At 45.8% G+C, this 19,125-nt stretch overlaps 2 protein-coding genes across 5 annotated transcripts; both read right to left on the bottom strand.

Moving 5' to 3' along the window:
* Positions 1–44: 44 nt before the first annotated feature.
* On the bottom strand, positions 45–1,576 carry MTERF4 (mitochondrial transcription termination factor 4). Of its 2 annotated transcripts, none has more exons than XM_064666867.1 (3): positions 996–1,576; positions 639–891; positions 45–558 (listed from the first exon to the last, which is right to left on the bottom strand). In XM_064666867.1, the coding sequence occupies exons 1-3, from the start codon at positions 1,559–1,561 to the stop codon at positions 202–204; spliced, it is 1,176 nt and encodes a 391-aa protein (XP_064522937.1). In that variant the 5' UTR covers positions 1,562–1,576; the 3' UTR covers positions 45–201. The 2 variants fall into 2 exon arrangements, with proteins under 2 accessions (XP_064522937.1, XP_064522938.1); XM_064666868.1 differs by having other exon boundaries at positions 639–823; positions 996–1,338.
* A 473-nt stretch (positions 1,577–2,049) lies between these two features.
* PASK (PAS domain containing serine/threonine kinase) lies at positions 2,050–19,012 on the bottom strand. 3 transcript variants are annotated; one of them, XM_064666864.1, is made up of 17 exons: positions 18,454–19,011; positions 17,289–17,524; positions 16,038–16,208; positions 14,794–14,934; positions 14,099–14,233; positions 13,132–13,419; positions 12,657–12,756; positions 11,848–11,916; positions 10,936–11,110; positions 8,709–9,589; positions 7,945–8,126; positions 7,326–7,493; positions 6,437–6,562; positions 5,707–5,841; positions 4,087–4,286; positions 2,737–2,870; positions 2,050–2,479 (listed from the first exon to the last, which is right to left on the bottom strand). In XM_064666864.1, the coding sequence occupies exons 1-17, from the start codon at positions 18,623–18,625 to the stop codon at positions 2,316–2,318; spliced, it is 3,477 nt and encodes a 1,158-aa protein (XP_064522934.1). In that variant the 5' UTR covers positions 18,626–19,011; the 3' UTR covers positions 2,050–2,315. The 3 variants fall into 3 exon arrangements, with proteins under 3 accessions (XP_064522934.1, XP_064522936.1, XP_064522935.1); XM_064666866.1 differs by lacking the exon at positions 11,848–11,916 and having other exon boundaries at positions 18,454–19,010; XM_064666865.1 differs by lacking the exons at positions 2,050–2,479; positions 11,848–11,916 and having other exon boundaries at positions 2,761–3,675; positions 18,454–19,012.
* Positions 19,013–19,125: the final 113 nt, after the last annotated feature.

Here is a 19,125-nt window from a genome sequence, read left to right as displayed (position 1 = left end):
TTTTAACTAGTTGGTCAGTGGTCAATGAGGAAGAATGAGTGGTGTTGTATTTGATAGACTGGATTTATTGGTGCCTCACACATGGGGCCCTGCAGCCACCATTGCTCTTGCTGATGCTGGGTGGGAGCCCAGAGCACCCATGGCTATGCAATGGGGTGGGGGAGTGCACCAGCATGGGAGGCACCTCGGAGCCTCACCTCCTCACTCCGGGGCTGTTTTACTTCTTTCACTGTCCAAATCATCATCTTCCTCTGCATATAGTGCATCCACTTCCTCCTCCTTCCCCTCTTCAGCCTCCTCCCGAGCCAGCAGCTTCTTGAAGACCTCATACTCCTCCAGGGTAGAGCAGGCCAGGCTGGCCAGAAAGTCTTTCTCCGAGAGCTGAAGGATGTCCTTCAGTTTTGGGTTATTGGTTTGTATCTGCCCTTTGTGTGGGGTCTCGTAGAGTCCTCGGCGCTCCAGGAAGATGTGCCGGTTTCGGAGCTCGGCAAAGGGCATTTGGAAGAGTCGAGCCTTCACCATCTCCTTCTGCCGGACTCCCATTCTGAAGTAAGCGTACTGCGGGCGGGACGGGCTGTGTCAGGCACAGTCCCATCCCCGCGGCAGGCTCCGGCAGGGAGAGGGATGCCGATCCTCACCTGGAAGTGGTGGTGGAGGCTGCACGGCTCCTCCAGCAGGACGGCGGGGCAGCTGCTCAGCACCTCCCGCAGCTGCTCCGCCGTGAAGAGGCAGCGCTCCCGCAGCAGCCGCACCGCCGCCGCCAGCCTCTTCCGGGGCACGGCGAAGAGCTGGGGGCAGCGGCTCAGCGCCCGCTCCAGCCGACCTGCGGGCACAGGGTCAGCGGGCCGGGCCCCGACCTGCGGGCACAGGGTCAGCGGGCCGGGCCCCGACCTGCGGGCACAGGGTCAGCGGGCCGGGCCCCGACCTGCGGGCACAGGGTCAGCGGGCCGGGCCGAGCCCCGGTGCGCCCCCCCGTCCTCCCCGCGCCGCCCTACCTCCGTCCAGCCCCAGGCGCCGCAGCTCCTCGGCGCGCTCCCGCAGCTGCTCCGTGGGCAGCCGCAGCAGCGCCGGGCTCTGCTCCAGCAGCGCCAGGGCGGCCTCGGCGCTCAGCCCCAGCAGCAGCAGCTGCGCCGCCACCGCCTCCCGCCGCTCGGGGCCGAGCCGGGGCTGCAGCCCCTGGAGCCGCCGGGCCTGCTCCTGGCTGAAGCCCATGGCCCGCAGCGCCGCCGCCTCCCCACAGCCGCGGCGGGGGCACGGCCGGAGGGCGGCGAGGAGCGCCCGCCCCGCCAGCACCGCCCGCCCGGCCCCGCGCGGCAGCAGCAGTGGCAGCCCCGCCATGGCCGCGGCCCGGCCCCGCGGGGAGCAGCGGGAAGGCCCCGCCGCGCTGCTCCGCCCCCGCCCTGTGGGCAGCGCCGGGGAACGGGGAGGAGCGCCGGGGGGGGAGCCGGGCCCGGCTTCCCCGGGCATGCGGGGCTGCCTCGCTCGGGGCAGAGCAGGGTGGTACCGCGGGCGGAGCGCCGTGCCCGCTGCCCAGGGCCCGCAGGGGCGATGCCCGGGTCATCTTCCCCGCCCGGGCCGGAGCCGAAGCACAGCCCCAGCGCGGTGCTACAGAACACAGTGTACCGGGAAGGCAGCGAGTTATGTGTTCGGATGGAGACAGTACAGTCCAAAGCCGGACTCAGAGCTAATCTCTAGTAATTTACCTGGCTTTAAGCTGAATCCTGTTGCTTCTCCGCGGAGCTGCTGTCAGACAGCAGCTGCAGCCAGGCAGAACTGCTGCCTCTCCCAGCACTTCCTCCCAAGCAGCCTAACCCTGAGCTGCATCCCAAAATGTTCCTGTTACCTGTGTCTCAATCAAATTCTCTCCGTTGAATCTATTTTTTCTTTCCAACATCTCTGTCTCATCAAAATCAAGGACTACTTTCCTGGATATAGAGAGGACTCTGACATAAAAAATAGACATCACCACCCCAGCCCCCCGCCCCCAAATCATGATTACATGTCTGTTTTTAAGGCTCCTTTGCACACACAAACTCCAGAAAACACCCAGAGGTATTATCACTAATTTATTCATTCTCTTTTTAGAAAGATACAAAAACTACATATAAAAAGTAAAAGCGGACAATAAATATATATTCTGAGTTATGGACAATTTGAACAACATTAAAATCTTGGCCTCACAGCTTTGAAGAACGTCCTGGGTAAGAACACTAATAAACTGGGCACACATGGGTATCAGCAGGCAACCTTCGGTTGGGAACTACCCCGCTAACACAGTTCAGACTTCAATAAATCATTGCTGGGTGAAGAAGCCTTCAGGAGGTGGTCTCACCTGGCTCAGCAGAGATGTACACCTCCTCCCAGGTGTAATCAGCCAGGTTCACGGGTTGCCGCAGCCAAGGATCCTCGGCTAGCACAGCCAGAGTCGTGCGCTCCTCTGGAATGGGGTGCAGAAGCCCAGCCATGAGATCCATGAGACCTGGGCAGAGACAGCAGAGGGATGGCTCAGGCTGTATTTTAGACAGGCTGGGAATGTGAGATATGGTTTATATTCAAAGACCGACAAGTTGCCCAAACTCTGCTGCACTGAGCAGCTTTTAAAATCATCACAGAGCACACTGGGGAGCTTCTTTTCAGGCTTCCCCTTTACTCGTGGTGAAAAAACACTGCTTATACTTTCCCACTCCTTTAAAAAAGAGATCCACTCCTTTAAAAAGGCAAATGGAAAGAGCTCACCATCTGACACAGGGCGAGGAGGATTCAGGACAGCTGCCAGGGCCTCCTCCAGCTCACAGAAGGGATTCTCCCCAAGCACCAAGGTGTAAAGGGTGATGCCAAGCGACCACATCTCCAGCTCGGGGCCATGGTACCTGCGCAGAGATAAGCTTGCCTAAACTCAGATTGCAAGTATATACCTATCTGCAAAAGAAAGTAAAAAGAAAAAAGGAGGTTGGCAGCCCTTTCTCCCAATTTTTATTTTAACATAGGAAGTTTGTGAGAATTCTAAGCAGTTTCTCATGTGTTTGAGGAGTCTGCATTATCCTTCTCCAGGAAATAAAACCACCACAGAATGGCCAACCAGTTTCTGTTGATGAGTGTGTGTAACATGTACCCAGACTTCCACACACGTAAGCTGATGACAAGAGAACTTACCCCTACAACTTCTTCACCATAAGCCAAAACTATCAAGTAAATATTTAACTGGAAGAGCAAACAGGTCCCCCCAGCCCTTTCAAAACAAAAGAATTCCATCTGAGAAAACGTGACAGTTCCTTCACACAGTAACAGGGAGAACTCCCAGGGAAGAGCTGCTCGCTTCACCTTCCATCTCATTCCCAGTGGGAATTTCTTCTCCTCCTGGCATTGCTTCTTCCCCCCACTCTGTTATGAGGAGCTGCCGGAAGGACCAATGAAAACAGCAGTGAAGTGGGAGCAAGATACATACAGGCACATCCAATTACTGCAGGTACCACCCTGGGATGGGGAGTCTTCCTTGTGGAGCAGGTACAGGACTGCCAGCTGCTAGGTACAGAGGACTTGGAGAGGGAAAGAAGGGGGAAGAGACAGCCAAGATTCAGGCAGCACATCCAAAACAGCAGCAAGAGAAGTTGCAAGGGAAGAATCCTCGAGTCCCAAGGAGCACAAAAATCAATGGGGAGATGACCAAGGATTAAACTGCAAAAATTCAAGTACAGGGAAGCACGTAGGAAAGGAGAGAACACACAAGATGAGAGTGTGAGAATACGAGGCACAGACACGCAAGGCAGGTGCTATTGACAGCAATACTTGATTACACCACCTCTTTAAAAGAGCAGCTTTGGGTGGAGAAAGCCTGACAACAGACTTAGAAACAACTTTGTACATATTCAACTGATTTCTGTCACCACAGTGCCCTACTTTGTATGCACTCAAACTTTCACAAGCGATTTCTGCCACTGCAGTGCCTTGAATCTTGCTGCAGTTCCCTGTGGTTGGATACTCTAGCAGAGTTCCAACGGCACAGCAACTTGGCTTCTCTGTTCCAGCCCTGCACGCATGGGTTTTTGGTGTGATGGCACAAAAATAACTTTTCAGAGGGTTACATACGGTTTGCCAGACAGCACTTCTGGTGAGCAGTATTCAATTGTCCCACAGAAGGTATAAAACAATTTCCCAGGTTCCAGGTAGGCAGCTGAACCAAAGTCCACTAATTTAATTGTGAAATCTTCAGCAATGACAATGTTTTCATCCTTGATATCTCTGTGAAGGATGTTCCTGCAGTGGAGATACCCAACAGCTGAGACAAGCTGAAAGAGGAGCAAAGAACTAGGTGTTACTACATAGAGGTGTCCTGGATAATCGATGTGGCATCACAGTATTCCAAGAGTCACATTTTGGCTTGTTTTGACACCATCTAAACAAGATATACATCCTAATTGTGGTAACTGGAAATGATCCCAGGTCCGCCTGTCAGCATTGCTGCAGCGGGTGCTGTAATGCTCTTGGGAGAGACAATTACAAAAGGCTTTGCTTGCTTTCCTCTCACAAATGTGCAGGAGGAGGGGATGCTGCAGTCATGATGTGATTGTGGGTTTTTTTTTGGTGAGAAGCTTCAGAACTCACTGCCACAATCCTGCAGGTTACTCTATTTTTATCCCACCTTCGTTTGGAGGGTCTTTGGGCTTCTCCAGAAGGATATTACTGTGAACCTCCCATACTGCAGGATGACAAAGCATTTAAGAGAACAGTTTGGTATAAATAATATAGTCACTCCCAAATTCCATTCCTCTTCCTGCACAATTAGTGCCATAATTAAGGATAGCATCAGAATGATACCACCTTGGAGACATTCGTGATCCTTGCAATGCATTTAACAAGAAAAGCAGATGGCTGAGGGAGAAAAGTTTCTATTTATAATCCTCTGCAGAGAAATGCTGTACAGATCTGAGAGAACAAGGCAGCCCTACAAACTGCAGGCTGGGTTAGGGAAAGGGCTGAACCATCACAAGGCTAAGGGGACATCAACACTCCAGGTGAGGGGAGGGTGGGCACAGCAGGGATGTGGGGGAGGTGAGCACGTGCATAACTATTCCTGCATACCACAGAGCATGGAATTTACTCCAAAACTCATGAGGGGGAGTTACTTGGGGACTGCTGCTGCGGTTAACTCGCTGAACAAAGGACAATTCAGCTCTCAGTCACCTACTGGGCAAGCTCCTGACTCACAGGAAAACTACCCTGAGTTACTTTGCGTTATGCCACTCTAAAATCCAAGAGAACTTCTTGATTTAAAGAACAGAGCCCTTTACCCCGTAACCAATCTAAACAAAGCACTGAACTAAGTGAAAATGTGGCTTTTTGTGGAGCTTGGGGCAGCTTCTGTGAGCTTTCTTCCTCCCTCAGAGAAAATGTGACTACTACATGAATGGCATCCTGGCGACAGGGGCTGTGTTCTGCCCCAGTCACAGCTGAGGGGCCATGGCTCCACTGGAAACCCTTACAGGCAGTAAGGTCCTGCAAAGGCTTCTCTGTTACAAGTTTCTAGGTAAACCTTAACGAGGGTTCTTCAGGCAGCATTTCAATCAGTCCTACAGACTAACGAGGAAAGGTTCTGCAGGTATTGAACATGACTCCAATTCCGTACACCATTAGCCTGTATGAAGTGAAACAGGGCCCTGGTTCTTATATTAGCCAAATCTTACCTGCATGTAGCATTTGTGTTCTCACCTGTCTGAATATATAACTCGCTAATGGCTCATCCAAGTTGGGCTGATTATCAATGAATGAGAAGAGATCCAGACCCGAGCCATGCTTCTCCATCACCAGCTGGAAAAAGCATTCATTTTCAAATACATCCAGCACCTATAAATAACAGACTGGTTTAATCATGTGCTTCATCCTCAAACAGCCTTTTTTTTTTTTTAATAAACACTACTCTCCTCTTGGAGATTTAACTGATGTATATTATAATCTTCAAAGACTCATTTCACTGAGCACAAACGTTTCTTGAAGAGAGTACAGAGCTAAAACCAAGAGCAGAATTAAACCTAAGAGGAATTTGCTTTCTGAAGAAAAAAAAAGCAACCCCAAAACCAAAACCAACAACCCCAAACCAAACAGGACGAAGCAAGATATGTATCCAGATTATTTACTGAAGTTGTACATGTTCAGATGTGACATCACACTTCTGAGATACGCATATTATCATCTTGAAATAGTGTACAGGCTTTTTTTCTGTTAAGAGTCACATCTTCAGATCAGTTTGGGGTAAAAGTGTCAAAGCAAGCCATAGTCTGATGTGACACACGCTCCTAAACAAAGCAGGACAGATAGGTTCCTTTCTTTCCTGAAAAGGCAGATTCAGTGCAGGATACTTCACTCCTGAAGAGGAACAGGAGACACCAAGTATTCAAATGAACCACCCGATGCAAACTGCATTCACTCCAAGTCACTGTACCTTAATGATACTGGGGTGCTGCAGCTTCAGCAGGATTGCAATTTCTTGAGTGACTCTCCCCAGCTCAGGATCATCTACCCAGCAGTCCTCCAGCACCCTCTCCTTCCAGATGAACTTCACGACAACCTACACAGACAACAGCATTCAGCATCGCCTGCAAAAGCACTGCTTTGAGTGTCAGGTGAGTTAATCTCCAGGAACTCAGTCACTCATATTACTAGAAGGATAGAAGCAACCCAATGTGAATAGCTACAATTTCTTTAAACATCTTTAAAGTAATTTAATCCTGGGAGCCAAATGATGCACATAAATGCACGTATTTATCGCTGTTCTGAATTCCAGAGGCTTTGACAGGCCAGCTGTCTTATCAACCAGTTACAGCAGCAGTGGCACAGGGGTACAATGGAGGGAAATGAGCACTTAACATCCATGCAGAGAAACGTGAGAGCTTGCTGATACTTCTGCTGATAAAGAAGAGGGTCCCATAACATAAACATCTCTACTGCACATCCTTGAGTCATGGCAGGATAAAGACTTTGAGGTTTGCCATTTTCTTTAGTAACAGAAGATTAAAACCTGTAATTCTGTTCAGCTTATGTTAACTTCTTTCAGCAGGTTCAATTAGATACATTCATCAGTTCATTAGCTACATTCATCAGTTCATTAGCTCATTCTGCACCTGTTGTCTCCCATTCATACATCAATGCAAATATTTTGCTGTCCTGTTTCCATGAGGTTTGCTTTCTCAGATTTCTGTTTAAACAAAGCAAAACCCCAAACTACCAAACAGAAGCTTTTAATAGTGCAGTGTTGACAGAACATGAACACTCTAACCTTTCAGTTTTCATCCTAAATAATTATTGCAGTAGAGCTAAAAGAAATACTTCACCTCCTGATGATCCTTCTTGCTCCTGGCAGTCCAGACAAAGCCAAAAGCGCCTTTGCCAATAAGACTGAGAGTGCTGTAATTTTTTGTGTATTCTCCCTCACATGCTCTTAATCCTTCGAGCTCTTCAGCTCTTCGGGAATTATTGAAAAGTGAAGTTGATCTGATGGCCTAGGTACAAATATACAGCAAGAAAACAAAATGAGCAAGCCACAGGATCACGTTTATAAAATGAATAAATACTGAAAAGAACAGACACATCTGCCAGAATTGCTAAAAGGAGAAATCTTTGGTTATGGTGGCGACAACCATCACCAGACAAGTTAAGTACAGGTCTAATCTGCAGTACATTTCAATACACAGCAGTTCCTTGGAGTCTCCTGCAGTTTGGAACAGTGTTGTTCGAGTTGGAAAGGTAACTACACTAACCTGCACACCAGAAACGTTACAAAATAGCAATTTGAAACCTTTTCTTTTTAACATAAAAGCAGGAAAACAAAGAAACAGAAATATCCACCCCACCACCTCATGACGTTAATTTGAAAAACTTTTTGACTTGAGCTTCAACTTAACAATCAAACAAGGAAAGAAATGCTCAGTATTCAAAGACAGGATTTCTTACTTCTCCAAGACTGTTTGTAGAAAGATCAGCAACAGACTGGGCAGAGCCTGCTAGGCTGGAGAGCAAAAGCTGAGTCTTTGCTACAGCTTCCTTCTGGCTCTGTGAAAGGTCTTTCACCACCCAGACACAGAAAAGTACAGTGGGGTCCTGCAGTTCTGCACATTTCACCTCAAAGAGTATACCTGTAGGAACAGGTGAGGAAGTTAAAATGGTAGAATGCAACTTCAGTGTTTAGCAAGACCACAGACAAAATTCTGAGCTCTTAACAAAGAGCTATTTATTTGGGGAACACCTGCTCACCAAAGAACCATCAGAGGGGCTGACACCAGCATAGCTATTCTAGAGGTACCTATCAGCTACCTCCACAGCTCCCACCCCCAGCAGAAACTTCTGTCAGGGTCCAATTGTGATTATTCATTTTGCATGGTTATTCTAAATTACATAAAAATGGAGATTTTACAGCTTTACAGTGGATTTTTTACAGTGTATTTTCTGTTCAGAAAAAGTTATCAGGTTCAACCTTTTTAATTGTGTTTTAAGAATATTTCTGACTTTTCAGTAGGGATTAATTTCTTAATAACTTTGTATTTTATACCACCTCCTTTTCTAATATCCTCTGAATAGACTTAAATACTGATTTTTCTTCTAGATGCTTCTTCCTTCCTCTCCACTGTGAGCTGCTAATCATAACTGTCTGCCTTCTGCAAAAATGTGGGTGAAAAACAGGACCCTGGTAAAAGTTTTGGGGAGAAGATTTAACTTACTGAACTGTGACCCGTCTCTGTGACAGCAATTCCCAGTGTAGCTGCCTTCCAGAATCTCCCAGACCAAAGGAGCTGCTGGATTCAGCCTCCCTTCTCGTTTCACCGGGGTTGATGTTACTTTCCTCTCCATATTTTGCTGCCCCTGCAGCTGACCGAGTCCTTCAGGCCCCCCTTTGCCTTTCTGGGGGTTTCTGCCAGAGTCGTGCCCCACGGTTTCTGCAGGAGTTTCGGCTGCCTCAGGAAATGCTTTGGAGGATTCTTCAGAGTTTTGTAAATGCCCCTGGAAGGCCAGCCACCCAGAACCAGCTTCTGTGGCAACACCACTCAGCAGCTGCTTTCCTTGACCAGCGGAAAAAGTGCTGTTTGTCTCAGTTAGCATATTGGAGTCTACTGCATCAGACGAGCATGCTCCTACAGGAGCTGCAGTAACACCTAAAGAATTGTCTGAGTTCCCCTTGACACAAGTATTCAGACCCAGGACCTCAAGACCAGAGCAAATACAGTTCAGTTCAGGGTCTGATTCTTTAACATCTTCAGAGGTTGTGGCAACTCCTGGTGCAGAAGCACTGTGACCCACTTTATTTGCTGAACAAACATCACAGACAGTATTTCTTTCATGTGCAAAGAAGGCTGGAGCATCATTTAGCAGGCAGTTTTCAACAACAACCTGCTCAAGGCTGGAATGCTCTGCATCACACCTCGAGTTTGTTTTTGATGCCTGACCTGTAACCACGTGGCTTTGAAAGTCTTGCCTGCAGTCCAGTGCTGTCCCTGGCCATGGCTCATTCATTGTTGGTGTTCCAGGTGAGTTACAGGTAACAACAGAAGGCAGCTTCACTGGGCCATAGGATGAGGTGTTTAGAATGTCTTCTAGCCTAGAACTAACATGCAACCAGAGAGCATCTTTAGAGAATTATTTGATCCTGAAGTTTCCACTGTTCTACACTGTTCCACTGCTCTGATTGTGTCAAGGCAGGTTTTGGGATAAGGCTCTCTGGTGGGCTGACAGCCCATCAGTAAGCAAGGCTGTCCTCACTGCAAAGATTCAAAGCTGACAGCGACATCATGGTGCCAAAAGAATGAGAAAACTGTCCTGCTGTATCCTACCTACTCTTGTTACCATAGTCACTATTTAAAACCTGCACCGACTGTTTTAAATTGTTTGAAAGAAAAAGGTAGAAAGCTGTTGGCACAGGCATCCAAAATCCTAACAAATTTTCCAAATAAGAGCAGGTACACTCAAATGGCACTCTTTCCCTATGGATAATTTCCTTCTCTAGCTTAGCTTAATTTTTAAATATAGATCATAGATCATTTCCCATCACAAAAAAAAAGCCAGTACACATGGTAGGATACTTCCAGTTCTGAGAACAGGAGATCCCTTTTCTGTCCAACAGGAGATGGATGTCCCCATCCATCAGTTTAACCAGGGTTCACTGAAGTCCAAGGTATTGCACAAGGTGTTTTGAAAACATCTCCCTTAGTAAAAAAGCAGCGTAGAAAAACAATAAAGCAGAGCATTTACAACCTAAGTATGATATGAGAGACATAAATCCAGGAGAGCACCAACAGTGGGACTGTCAGTCTCTTTAAAAAGCAGCAAGAACTGTGCTGGAATAGTCCATATCTTAAAATGGACAGTAAATACTGTCTGAGGGCTAGAATTTTTAATGCTTAAAATTTGACTTACAGTAAACCATGAGCATCATATATGTACTTGTACAGAATTTCTAACCTTGTAACAGGAAAAAGACCTGGAAAGGTAGAATAAAAATGGCTGGACTTCAGTAACACAGTACCCTGTTTTAATGGATGACCTGACAGTTACACTGAGCACCAAAAAGAATAACATTTAGAATTCACTCCAGGTAATCTGGCTTCAGTGCAACACCAGCTTGAAGGAGATAAACATCCACTGTTTATGCTGTAGTGAAGGCAGAGCCTAATTACCTTCCCTAGTCTGGGTGAAGCATTTGGTCCCCTTTAGAGCTGGAATTCCTGTAACTTTACAATGGTGGGTTGTGCAGATCCAAATAAAAATCTAAGGTAGGCAAAGCTCAGCCTGTCTTGCAAACAGCACTCAGATTCTAAAGACAGCAAAATGTGGAAGGCCCTTGTTGCACCTTCCCACAGACATCACACTGGTGAAAAAAAACAGGTTTTGCTGGTGATTGCCACCACAGCTCTTCATTTTCCCAAGTGAATATGCAGTTCATGAAGTGCCTACCTATTAGTGGGGGTGGATGCCACTTCAGGAGGTGAGGGAGGAGAAAAGAAACTGGTCCCGTTCTTTTGTTTATTCTCATCATGTATTAATTTGTCATCTTTGCGTCTTTGTTCCAATTTCTGCTCTTCATCTCGTGACAGAAGGTGTGCTAAAGATGCAGCCAAGGAGCTGCTGTCTGTACCAAAGAGGAAACAAAACCATACCAACTTAACCTTTTATATTTAGTCTTCAGAGGCTATAGTGATTAAAAATAAACTTGGAACTGCCTCAGTCTGTCTTGTCCCTAAGGAATTGAGTATAAAAGGCTTGACTGAGGCAAAACAGTCCAAATATGAGCATTCCACTCTACTTCATTTTTAAAAATCATCACATGCAGCAATCTACATGTTTTAGGGCTGACAAAATTTGCTTTTCTATCAGAGCTCTTGGACAGGTATTGGTATCATGGGTTAGCTACTTGAATGGAAGTTCAGAGACCTAAAAAAAGGCCAATAACATATAGAGACTGGGATTAAAATGATCACACAAATAGCAGCAGCAAAAAAAAAAACAACAAAACAGTCCAAACCACACACATACACTGTCCATTCCAAACACATAAAATTACAAGGTTTGTACTGGATTTATATAATTGGCTGAAGCTGTAAGATAAAAAAAGTACACCATCTAAATATGTTTGAAAGAACAGGACACAAAGTTCTTTCGTTTTCCAGTGACAACGGATCAGAAGCGAAAACATGAGTTTGAAAGATGAAGTAAACCAAGTACTGTTGCTGCAGAAGAAAGTAATGAGCAACGAGGTCTGAATCTAGAACAATCCTTCCATTAGTAAAGGCTGAGTGCCAACAATGCTTCCTCACTGAAGAAGTGAATTATTCCTAGGTTAGTGGCATCATTTCATCAAAGAATTACCTAAGAAACCATCTAGGAACTCTTCTTTGTTCCAGTGGGGTGCATTGGTTTCAATGCAGATGTGCCTTTCTAAGCAAAGAGAAAAAGAAAAGGGGGAAAAAAAGAAAAGGAGGAAAAAACGAAAGGAGACAAAAACAGCAGAAGAGATCTCCTGCAATATGGATGAAAGTGTGCACTTGTTCTCTGTGCTGGGCTGAGCTAGCTGGAAAGACAGATTTGGAAACATGAGGCTTCCTTGCCTCTGTTTATTCCTGTTGTGTTTAGAGAAGTAAAATTTTGATAAATTTTTCATAAATGCAGCAAACTGCATCAGAAGAATATGTGATGCTTCCCTAACTGAAACACCACAGCAACATAACACTGAATATTAGCCAGCAACACAAGCCAATTCAGAAGAATATTAGATTTTTCCCTTAAAATATTGATCCTAAGCATCTACAGCCCTGCTGCAGTATAGTCACAAAAGCTGTATTTTACACATCTTAAAATACTGAAGGATCCTAGCAGGGGAGGGAGGGGAAGTGCTTGTTAAATATAAAGCATTCTCTATTGACAGTGTAACTTCCAGCTTGGATATTCAGATTCATCTTCCTGGCAACAAAGAGAGAAGCACAATCTTAGGTGAATAATTCTCTTTACCTGAAGTTATAGTGGAAACCCAATTTAAAAACTGCATGGAGGGATGTTGCTTTTATGAAGAATGTCCCCATGTTTGTAGGTGAACCTCCAGTCCCTGCTCTCTCTCCCTTCCTTACAGCAGCCAGAGCCAGCTGGAGGGCAGGCAGCAACACCTTCAAAGAGGCACTCACCCTCTGTCCCCGTGGAGTCATCCAGAGGAGGGAAAGGCAAAGAACACTCACTGCTTCTCTCCATGTTGTTATAGAAACCGGGAATCAGGAATGTAATGTTCTAAAACAAAGAATGAAACCTCATAAAACTAAGCCAGCGCTCACAGAATGGGGGCAAATGCTAACAATCCATGTTCATGAACCCCATTCTCAGGGACAGCCAGGCAAAAGTGATCCACAGGACTAAAGAAGAGCACAGGACTGTGAAGTTTGCTTTGGGCTACTTGAAATCCATACTTAGCTCCTCAGCACTGCAAGTCTTAGCAATTACAGCACGGGATTGGTGCTGTATCATCCTACACCTCACTTACTGAACATAAGGAGCACAGAGGTTTTGTCACAGACAACAAGGAGTGTAAAAGACAACTTCACAATTCCAATGGATATGCTGCCAGATGTAGCAGTCTTCTGGGAGGGTTTAAGCCTCTTATCTTACCTTTCCCAACAGTTCTTTCTTCTCATAACCAAAGAGCATTAAAGCAAAACTATCGTTGATGCCACAGATGATTCCATCTGACTGGACAGTAATAAGACCACTGATGGTGGAAAAAACCACAACTGTAGCAGAGTACTGATAGCCTGGGAGAGAGCCTTCTGTCTGCAGAATCCCATCCTTCTGCACCCTTGCTTGGTCCTCCTCCAGAAGGCTGGCTTGCAGCTTTAAACTGAGAGGAAACACGTTACCCTCTCTGGATCGGCCTGCAGCTCGCTGGGTCCTGAGGTTCTAAATTAAAGCAAAAAAAACCAACCAAACAAAACTCAAACAGAAAACCTCTAACTAACCAAATGTTTTTGCTTTATTCCAGTATTCATATAAAATGACACAGGAATTCTTAGGAAAAAGGAGCAGGAAAAGAAAAACAAACCGAACCCGCGAATATCAAAATGAACAATATCTGGTTTTCTAAGGATTTGGAACCCAGTGTTGAACTCCTATATAAATATCTTGATGATGAGGACCAGCCCATACTGCAGTTTTTCAGCAAATTAAGCATTCATGAGAAGGCCTCTTTAAACTCCCTAGATGCCCAGTTTCATGGCATTTGCAACATCTGAGTATTCTCTCACTCCTCAGACAGACACAATTAAAACAGACTGAAGAATTCAAAGGAACCTTAGAGGGCTTGCAGAGACAGTACAGTGTGTTAAAAAGCCACAGTACTGGAGGAAAGTGTCTTTCACCAGGACAGATTCCACAGTGAGAGGTCAAGGCTTGGTCTCATTCCTAGTTAGGAACTCTTCAGACAGCAGCTCCACAAATAAGCAGCAAACCCTTTTCCAGGGGAATTAGGGTTCTCTCTGAAAAAGCTCTTTTCTGTTACATGAGAAGGGAAAATGGCATGCACACATGTGTTCCAAGTGGGAAAGCTATGGAAGAAATAAGGTTGGTGCTTATACTGTACCTTTGGGATTTTTTTGCCTAGAGGAGGGATCTGCACAGAAGGAATCAGGTCCTGTATGTGGAGCCCAACTACTTCTTCCAATGTTGGGTAGCCATGGAGATGGGCAAAAAGGAGGTCACATGATGTAATCTCTCCCTTGGGAAGAAAATTTACAGGACTGTTAAAATTTTAGCATTTTAGCCACAGTCCACTCAATCCCTTGACAACGGTTTCTGCAAACATCTAAGCAATGGAAGGAAATTTCATTCTGCAGTCTCTTGGTGGACACAACTCATTCAATAAAAGCAGACACAGCACAATGCAATACTCTGACATCACTGTGCAGGGAGCCTGCCCTTTTCCTGGGGGAGAGGCAGAGGAGTCCAGCACTCCTCACAGAACTGTTCCTCAGCAAGCTGATCCCTTCACAAGAGCACCCACACCACAAATAACCAACCCCCAGCCAAACCAACACTGCTCAAGTGTAAGATCTCCCTGAGGAGAGACAGCATAACATCATGTGGGTTGCAAAACACATCAAGGAGAGCCACATGGGAGATCCATGCCCAGGTCCTGCGTGCACAATCCCGGTTTCAGGCACTGCCATGGGCACAGCCCGTGTTCACAAACAGTCATCTGTGCCTGCTGCCTTTTAGATACAGCTCACACATAAACTGGTCATCACAACGTCATTTGATTGTTAGGACAACACTCACGTCAACCCTGAAGCAAACAGAAGCTGAAAGTCTTTCCACTGGTTCCAGCACAACCACACAGCGCTGGGTGTCCTTGCTTCTTATTTGCCTCTGCCAGACCGAGACAGGGATCCTCTCGTTGAGGCAGCCTCTAACATCCATCTGTCCCCAGGAATCAGAGATGGAGACACCACTTACTCAGACTGTGGTTACTTAGCAAGAATTTCAAAGAAGAGTAAGACACTGAGGCAAGATATCTCCCTGTCACTGTTAGAAAAACATTGTTTCTCGGCTACTCCCTATTATTTTATGAGAAGAAACACAGTTTTAATATAGAGATGAAACACACAAAATGTTACTTGTATAGCATCTCTCCCTGCCTGAGGAAGACTAAAGGCATTTCCTTCATCACAATAAATGAGCCACTCTAACACCTTGCATTCGGTGAGAAGTGCCTCTCAGAGATGCCTCTCAGGATGCCCAGTGGTGCAAATGAACACTCCACGTTAGTAACATAGTTCTTACTTTGAGATGCAAAATCCAGTGGTTTAACTTCTTATGGGAGCAGATTCTTCTCAGATCAGAAAGTGTTTATTTGTCTTATAGCCTGCAAGGTTTATATCAAGCCTTTTATGTGATTTTGACAGAATGGGTTTATGAATTAGACAGTGACTCCTATAAAGTACTTGGAATGGCTTGGAATTAGTGCCTTTACCAGATATTTGATTTTAATCTTGAGTTTCACTGAATCAAACTTATGTTTTTTTCTTTCCCCCCGTATCCAACTGAGGATTCAGGAAGATAAAGCTCTAAGATACTGACAATTTCAGTACAAAAATAACACACCAGGAAGAATATGAGCTCATTTTCCAAGGATTTTCTACTGACAGCTCGCAACAGTAGCAAAAGAAAATAATTTTGAGACATTTCTCAAGCAGTTCTCTTATAAACAACCCCATTCTAGGAAAAATATCCATTCTATTCTTTTGCACAAACTATGGTGTTTTGGCACAGATATTTCACTGGCTTGTGACTTTATAATATGCCCAATGCAATTTAAGACAATTTATAATATATTTTTAAGGACCACACAAATGGGAACTTTTCCATAATAGACTTTTTCCATGTTAAGCAATTATATTGATTTAAGTTTTTTTAAAATCTAATGTGCTTTAAGTTCTGATTTGGTCAAGTCATGGCTTAAAAGTCTGCAGATGTGGGAATTCAGAGATGGTGGGGAATGTTTCCTTGAACATTTCACGTACCACAGTTCCTGAAACCACCGATGACCATTCATAAGTTTCTAGGTACTCCTCACCCACAGCTTCCCACACCTCTTGACTGGGTTTGGATATCAAGTGGGACAGCTTTTGACCAATGAGTTCCTGACTACTGCACCCAAGCAGCTTGCAGGCTCGATCATTAGCCACTAAGATCTAGAAAAAAAGAAAAAAACAGAAAAAAACCAAACCAACACAAAGAATAAAAGCTATAAGTTTTGTTAATAGACCATCATCTCCTCAGGTTGCTGCTTTAATGTCTTGTAATATCCCTTCCTCTTAGTGAAAATGGAGTGGTTCTTTAGAATTCTGAGTTCATTAAAGCTTCTTATTCTAGGACTTATCTTCTTGGTTAGGAGGTTTTGAGACACTGCTTCCCATTTAGGTTTCCTGCTTTCTTTTAACTGTAAATCATTACATCCATGGAAGTAAAACTACAAAGCTGTACTTGCAAGCAAAGCCTGGGCAAGCCACAAAATCCTGTCCAGCCTCTAAAGTGTGCAGTGATTATACCAGCCACTGACACACTTGAGTCTGTGTTCACAGAGCAAGTCAGGATTAAATGCCTTTAAGAGGGGTAAACCCAAACTGCCAGTTCAAGCTAAAAAATGGCACAGATCTTTAAAGTTGTCAGGATTCAATTTTAGATTCCTTTCAGGACAGAAACAGAGAAATACTTCCCAACATAAAAGGCATATTTACTGGGGCAGATAAAGAGACCTTGTGCTACCACAAACACATCCCAGGGCTGGTACTTTACATAGAGGAGGCTTGAAGCACATTTTGCTTTTTCTTTCTTCCCTCATGCCACTTCACAGCTGCATTCTTATGGAATCATAGAATCACAGAATAATCTGGGCTGGAAGGGACCTTAAAGACCATCCAGTTCCACTCCCCTGCCATGGGTGGGGATACTTTAGAACAAGTTGCTCCAAGCCCCGTCCAACCTGGCCTCCAACACTTCTAGGAATGGGGAGCCCACCTCCCCGGGCTGTTTGAAAAAAGACTCAAGACATCCACGCTTCTGCCATTGTATTGTATATCTTGCTAACTACAACCTGCAATGGAAATAAACTCCTCGTCAGCCTTTAGAGACTGCTGAGCTGGAGCAGACTGCAAAATGCCTTCATAGCACTCTGATTACACGTAGGAGTAACAGTCATTTTAGCCTGTCTGATGTCATACAACCTGCACCAGTTACAGAGAGCTCAGTGCAGCAGGCAGTCCTGCAAATACCTCTGTTGTGCTGGCGTCCACGGTGAAGATGGCTTTGTTTGGGTTGCGTGCAGCAGCTGGGAGGTGCTGGCTGGATTCCTCCAGAGCAGGGGCATGCAAAAAGGAGCAAGAAGCAGAACTTCCAATGGAAGCAGAGAGAGAGGTGGAATCCCACTGAGCCCACGAGTTACCAGTTTTGCTGGAACAAATGTTACGAGCTGTCAGTGAAGACAAACAGTAAGAGCTCCATTTCTCCCCTAGGAAAAGAGAAAGATCAGCAATGTAGCTGTAACCGTCCAGGAGTGTCAGAGGAATGAATTAAAAAAATAAAACAGACACACTTCTAATAAATGTATCTCTTGGAATCACAGCCACTGGAACATGTAAAATCAGTTCACAGATTAAAAAAATTTGCCCAGATCCATAAGTTTCAACCAGACTAGTTAACTTTCATTTTTCACTTAGCAGATTTTAAAATGTTTTGAAATCTTTCAAATGAAAAATGAAATGGTTATTAAATAATTGCAGTAAACGCTCGAGCCCTTATTAAACACTGCATTTGTCAGAAGCCAGTTATTTAGCTGTTCACACAGAAATACCTGTGCCCACACCAACGTTTCAAGCTACACAATGCCAAGTGATTGTACTAAAATTTTCAAAGGTTCTGCCTGTAAAGAACATTTCTCTAAGAAGGGGCATAAGCAACCAAACACCATCACTCCAATCCCAAATCAGTAAGGAGCTTTGAAGGTTTAGCAGTACTGGAAGAAGCATTATGAACAACTCATCAGAAGGACACTTCTGATTTTATGCAGTGCACATAGTATGAACATACTCACCACAATAAAACAAGGAGACCTGTATCTGGACACACTGACAGAATCCAGCATAACAACATCTTTCTCCTCATTTGGAAATCTTTTGTGGTTTAGATAATTATAGAAGATGACAAGGTGGTCCAATGCCAGGCAATAAAAGTTGCCCAGGGACAAGTACCAGTGCAGAGCACCTGTCTAGTAATGCTTTCCCTGTAAACTCTCCCAGCCTGCAGTAATCCACAGCTCAGGTGCTTATTGAACAAGTGTATCCTGGTGGATACTTAATGCTGTCACCTCTAGGTTTGGGGAAGGGGAGGAGGAAGATCTGAAAGCTTCACGGAAACTCAGCCTCACAGTACAATGCTCACCAGACAGAGATGCTCTAAGCCGACAGAGTCCAGAGAGACGACTTTTCCTCCTCTTGTTGCCCCAGGGGTAGGATCTACTTAGCTTATCAGAATCATTCAAGCAAGTAAGGACTAAACTCGCTGATGAAGGCAGAAGGCCTCCTTCAGAGGCGCTAAAAGCCTTGGCTGCCATGATCACGCTCCGGTTGCCACGCCGCACCCAGGGAGCTGCAACAGAAACAGAGGGAACTGAACCAGCCTGGCGGGCTGGCACCGACGCTGACAGGAGCGATGCCTTCGAGCCCAGGCACAGCCCTGTGGGTTACAGCAATGCACCCGTTCCTTGCGTGTCCTGAGCGGTGTTTGGTCTGTGCGGTGACTCGGCTGACCTATGGTTCTGCCCTGGTGGTGCAGGACACCTGTGACCGACGTGTTTCTGCCAGAGCTGCTGAGCACCCACCCAGCACCCTCTCCCCGTTCCGGGCGGTTTTAAAAGCAAAAGCTTTGGTACTCTGGGAAGTCACGTCCAGTTTTGAATCAGCAAGTGTGGCACAGCCTCCCTCCCCCACTCCCCCAGAGCGCTGCCCGGGCCGGCACGGCACGGCACGGCACGGCACGGCACGGCACGGCACGGTCCGGTCCGGTCCGGTCCGGTCCGGTCCGGCACGGCACGGCACGGTCCGGCACGGCACG

This window comes from Pseudopipra pipra, chromosome 10 (genome assembly GCF_036250125.1).
Source record: "Pseudopipra pipra isolate bDixPip1 chromosome 10, bDixPip1.hap1, whole genome shotgun sequence".
NCBI classification, from domain to species: domain Eukaryota; kingdom Metazoa; phylum Chordata; class Aves; order Passeriformes; family Pipridae; genus Pseudopipra; species Pseudopipra pipra.
This window is presented reverse-complemented; position numbering and strand designations above follow the sequence as displayed.

What these genes read in the sequence shown, in the direction of transcription:
- PASK (XM_064666864.1), bottom strand. Translation starts at nt 18,625, where the DNA reads ATGGCAGCCAAGGCTTTTAGCGCCTCTGAAGGAGGCCTTCTGCCTTCA. An exon ending in GTTCCTAGATGGTTTCTTAG is followed by an intron (nt 11,111 to 11,847) that starts GTAATTCTTTGA and finishes TCTTTGGTACAG; the next exon opens with ACAGCAGCTCCTTGGCTGCA. An exon ending in GAAGTGCTGTCTGGCAAACC is followed by an intron (nt 2,871 to 4,086) that starts GTATGTAACCCT and finishes ATCTCTGCGCAG; the next exon opens with GTACCATGGCCCCGAGCTGG.
- MTERF4 (XM_064666867.1), bottom strand. Translation starts at nt 1,561, where the DNA reads ATGACCCGGGCATCGCCCCTGCGGGCCCTGGGCAGCGGGCACGGCGCT. An exon ending in GCGCCTGGGGCTGGACGGAG is followed by an intron (nt 892 to 995) that starts GTAGGGCGGCGC and finishes CTGTGCCCGCAG; the next exon opens with GTCGGGGCCCGGCCCGCTGA. An exon ending in GCCTCCACCACCACTTCCAG is followed by an intron (nt 559 to 638) that starts GTGAGGATCGGC and finishes TCCCGCCCGCAG; the next exon opens with TACGCTTACTTCAGAATGGG.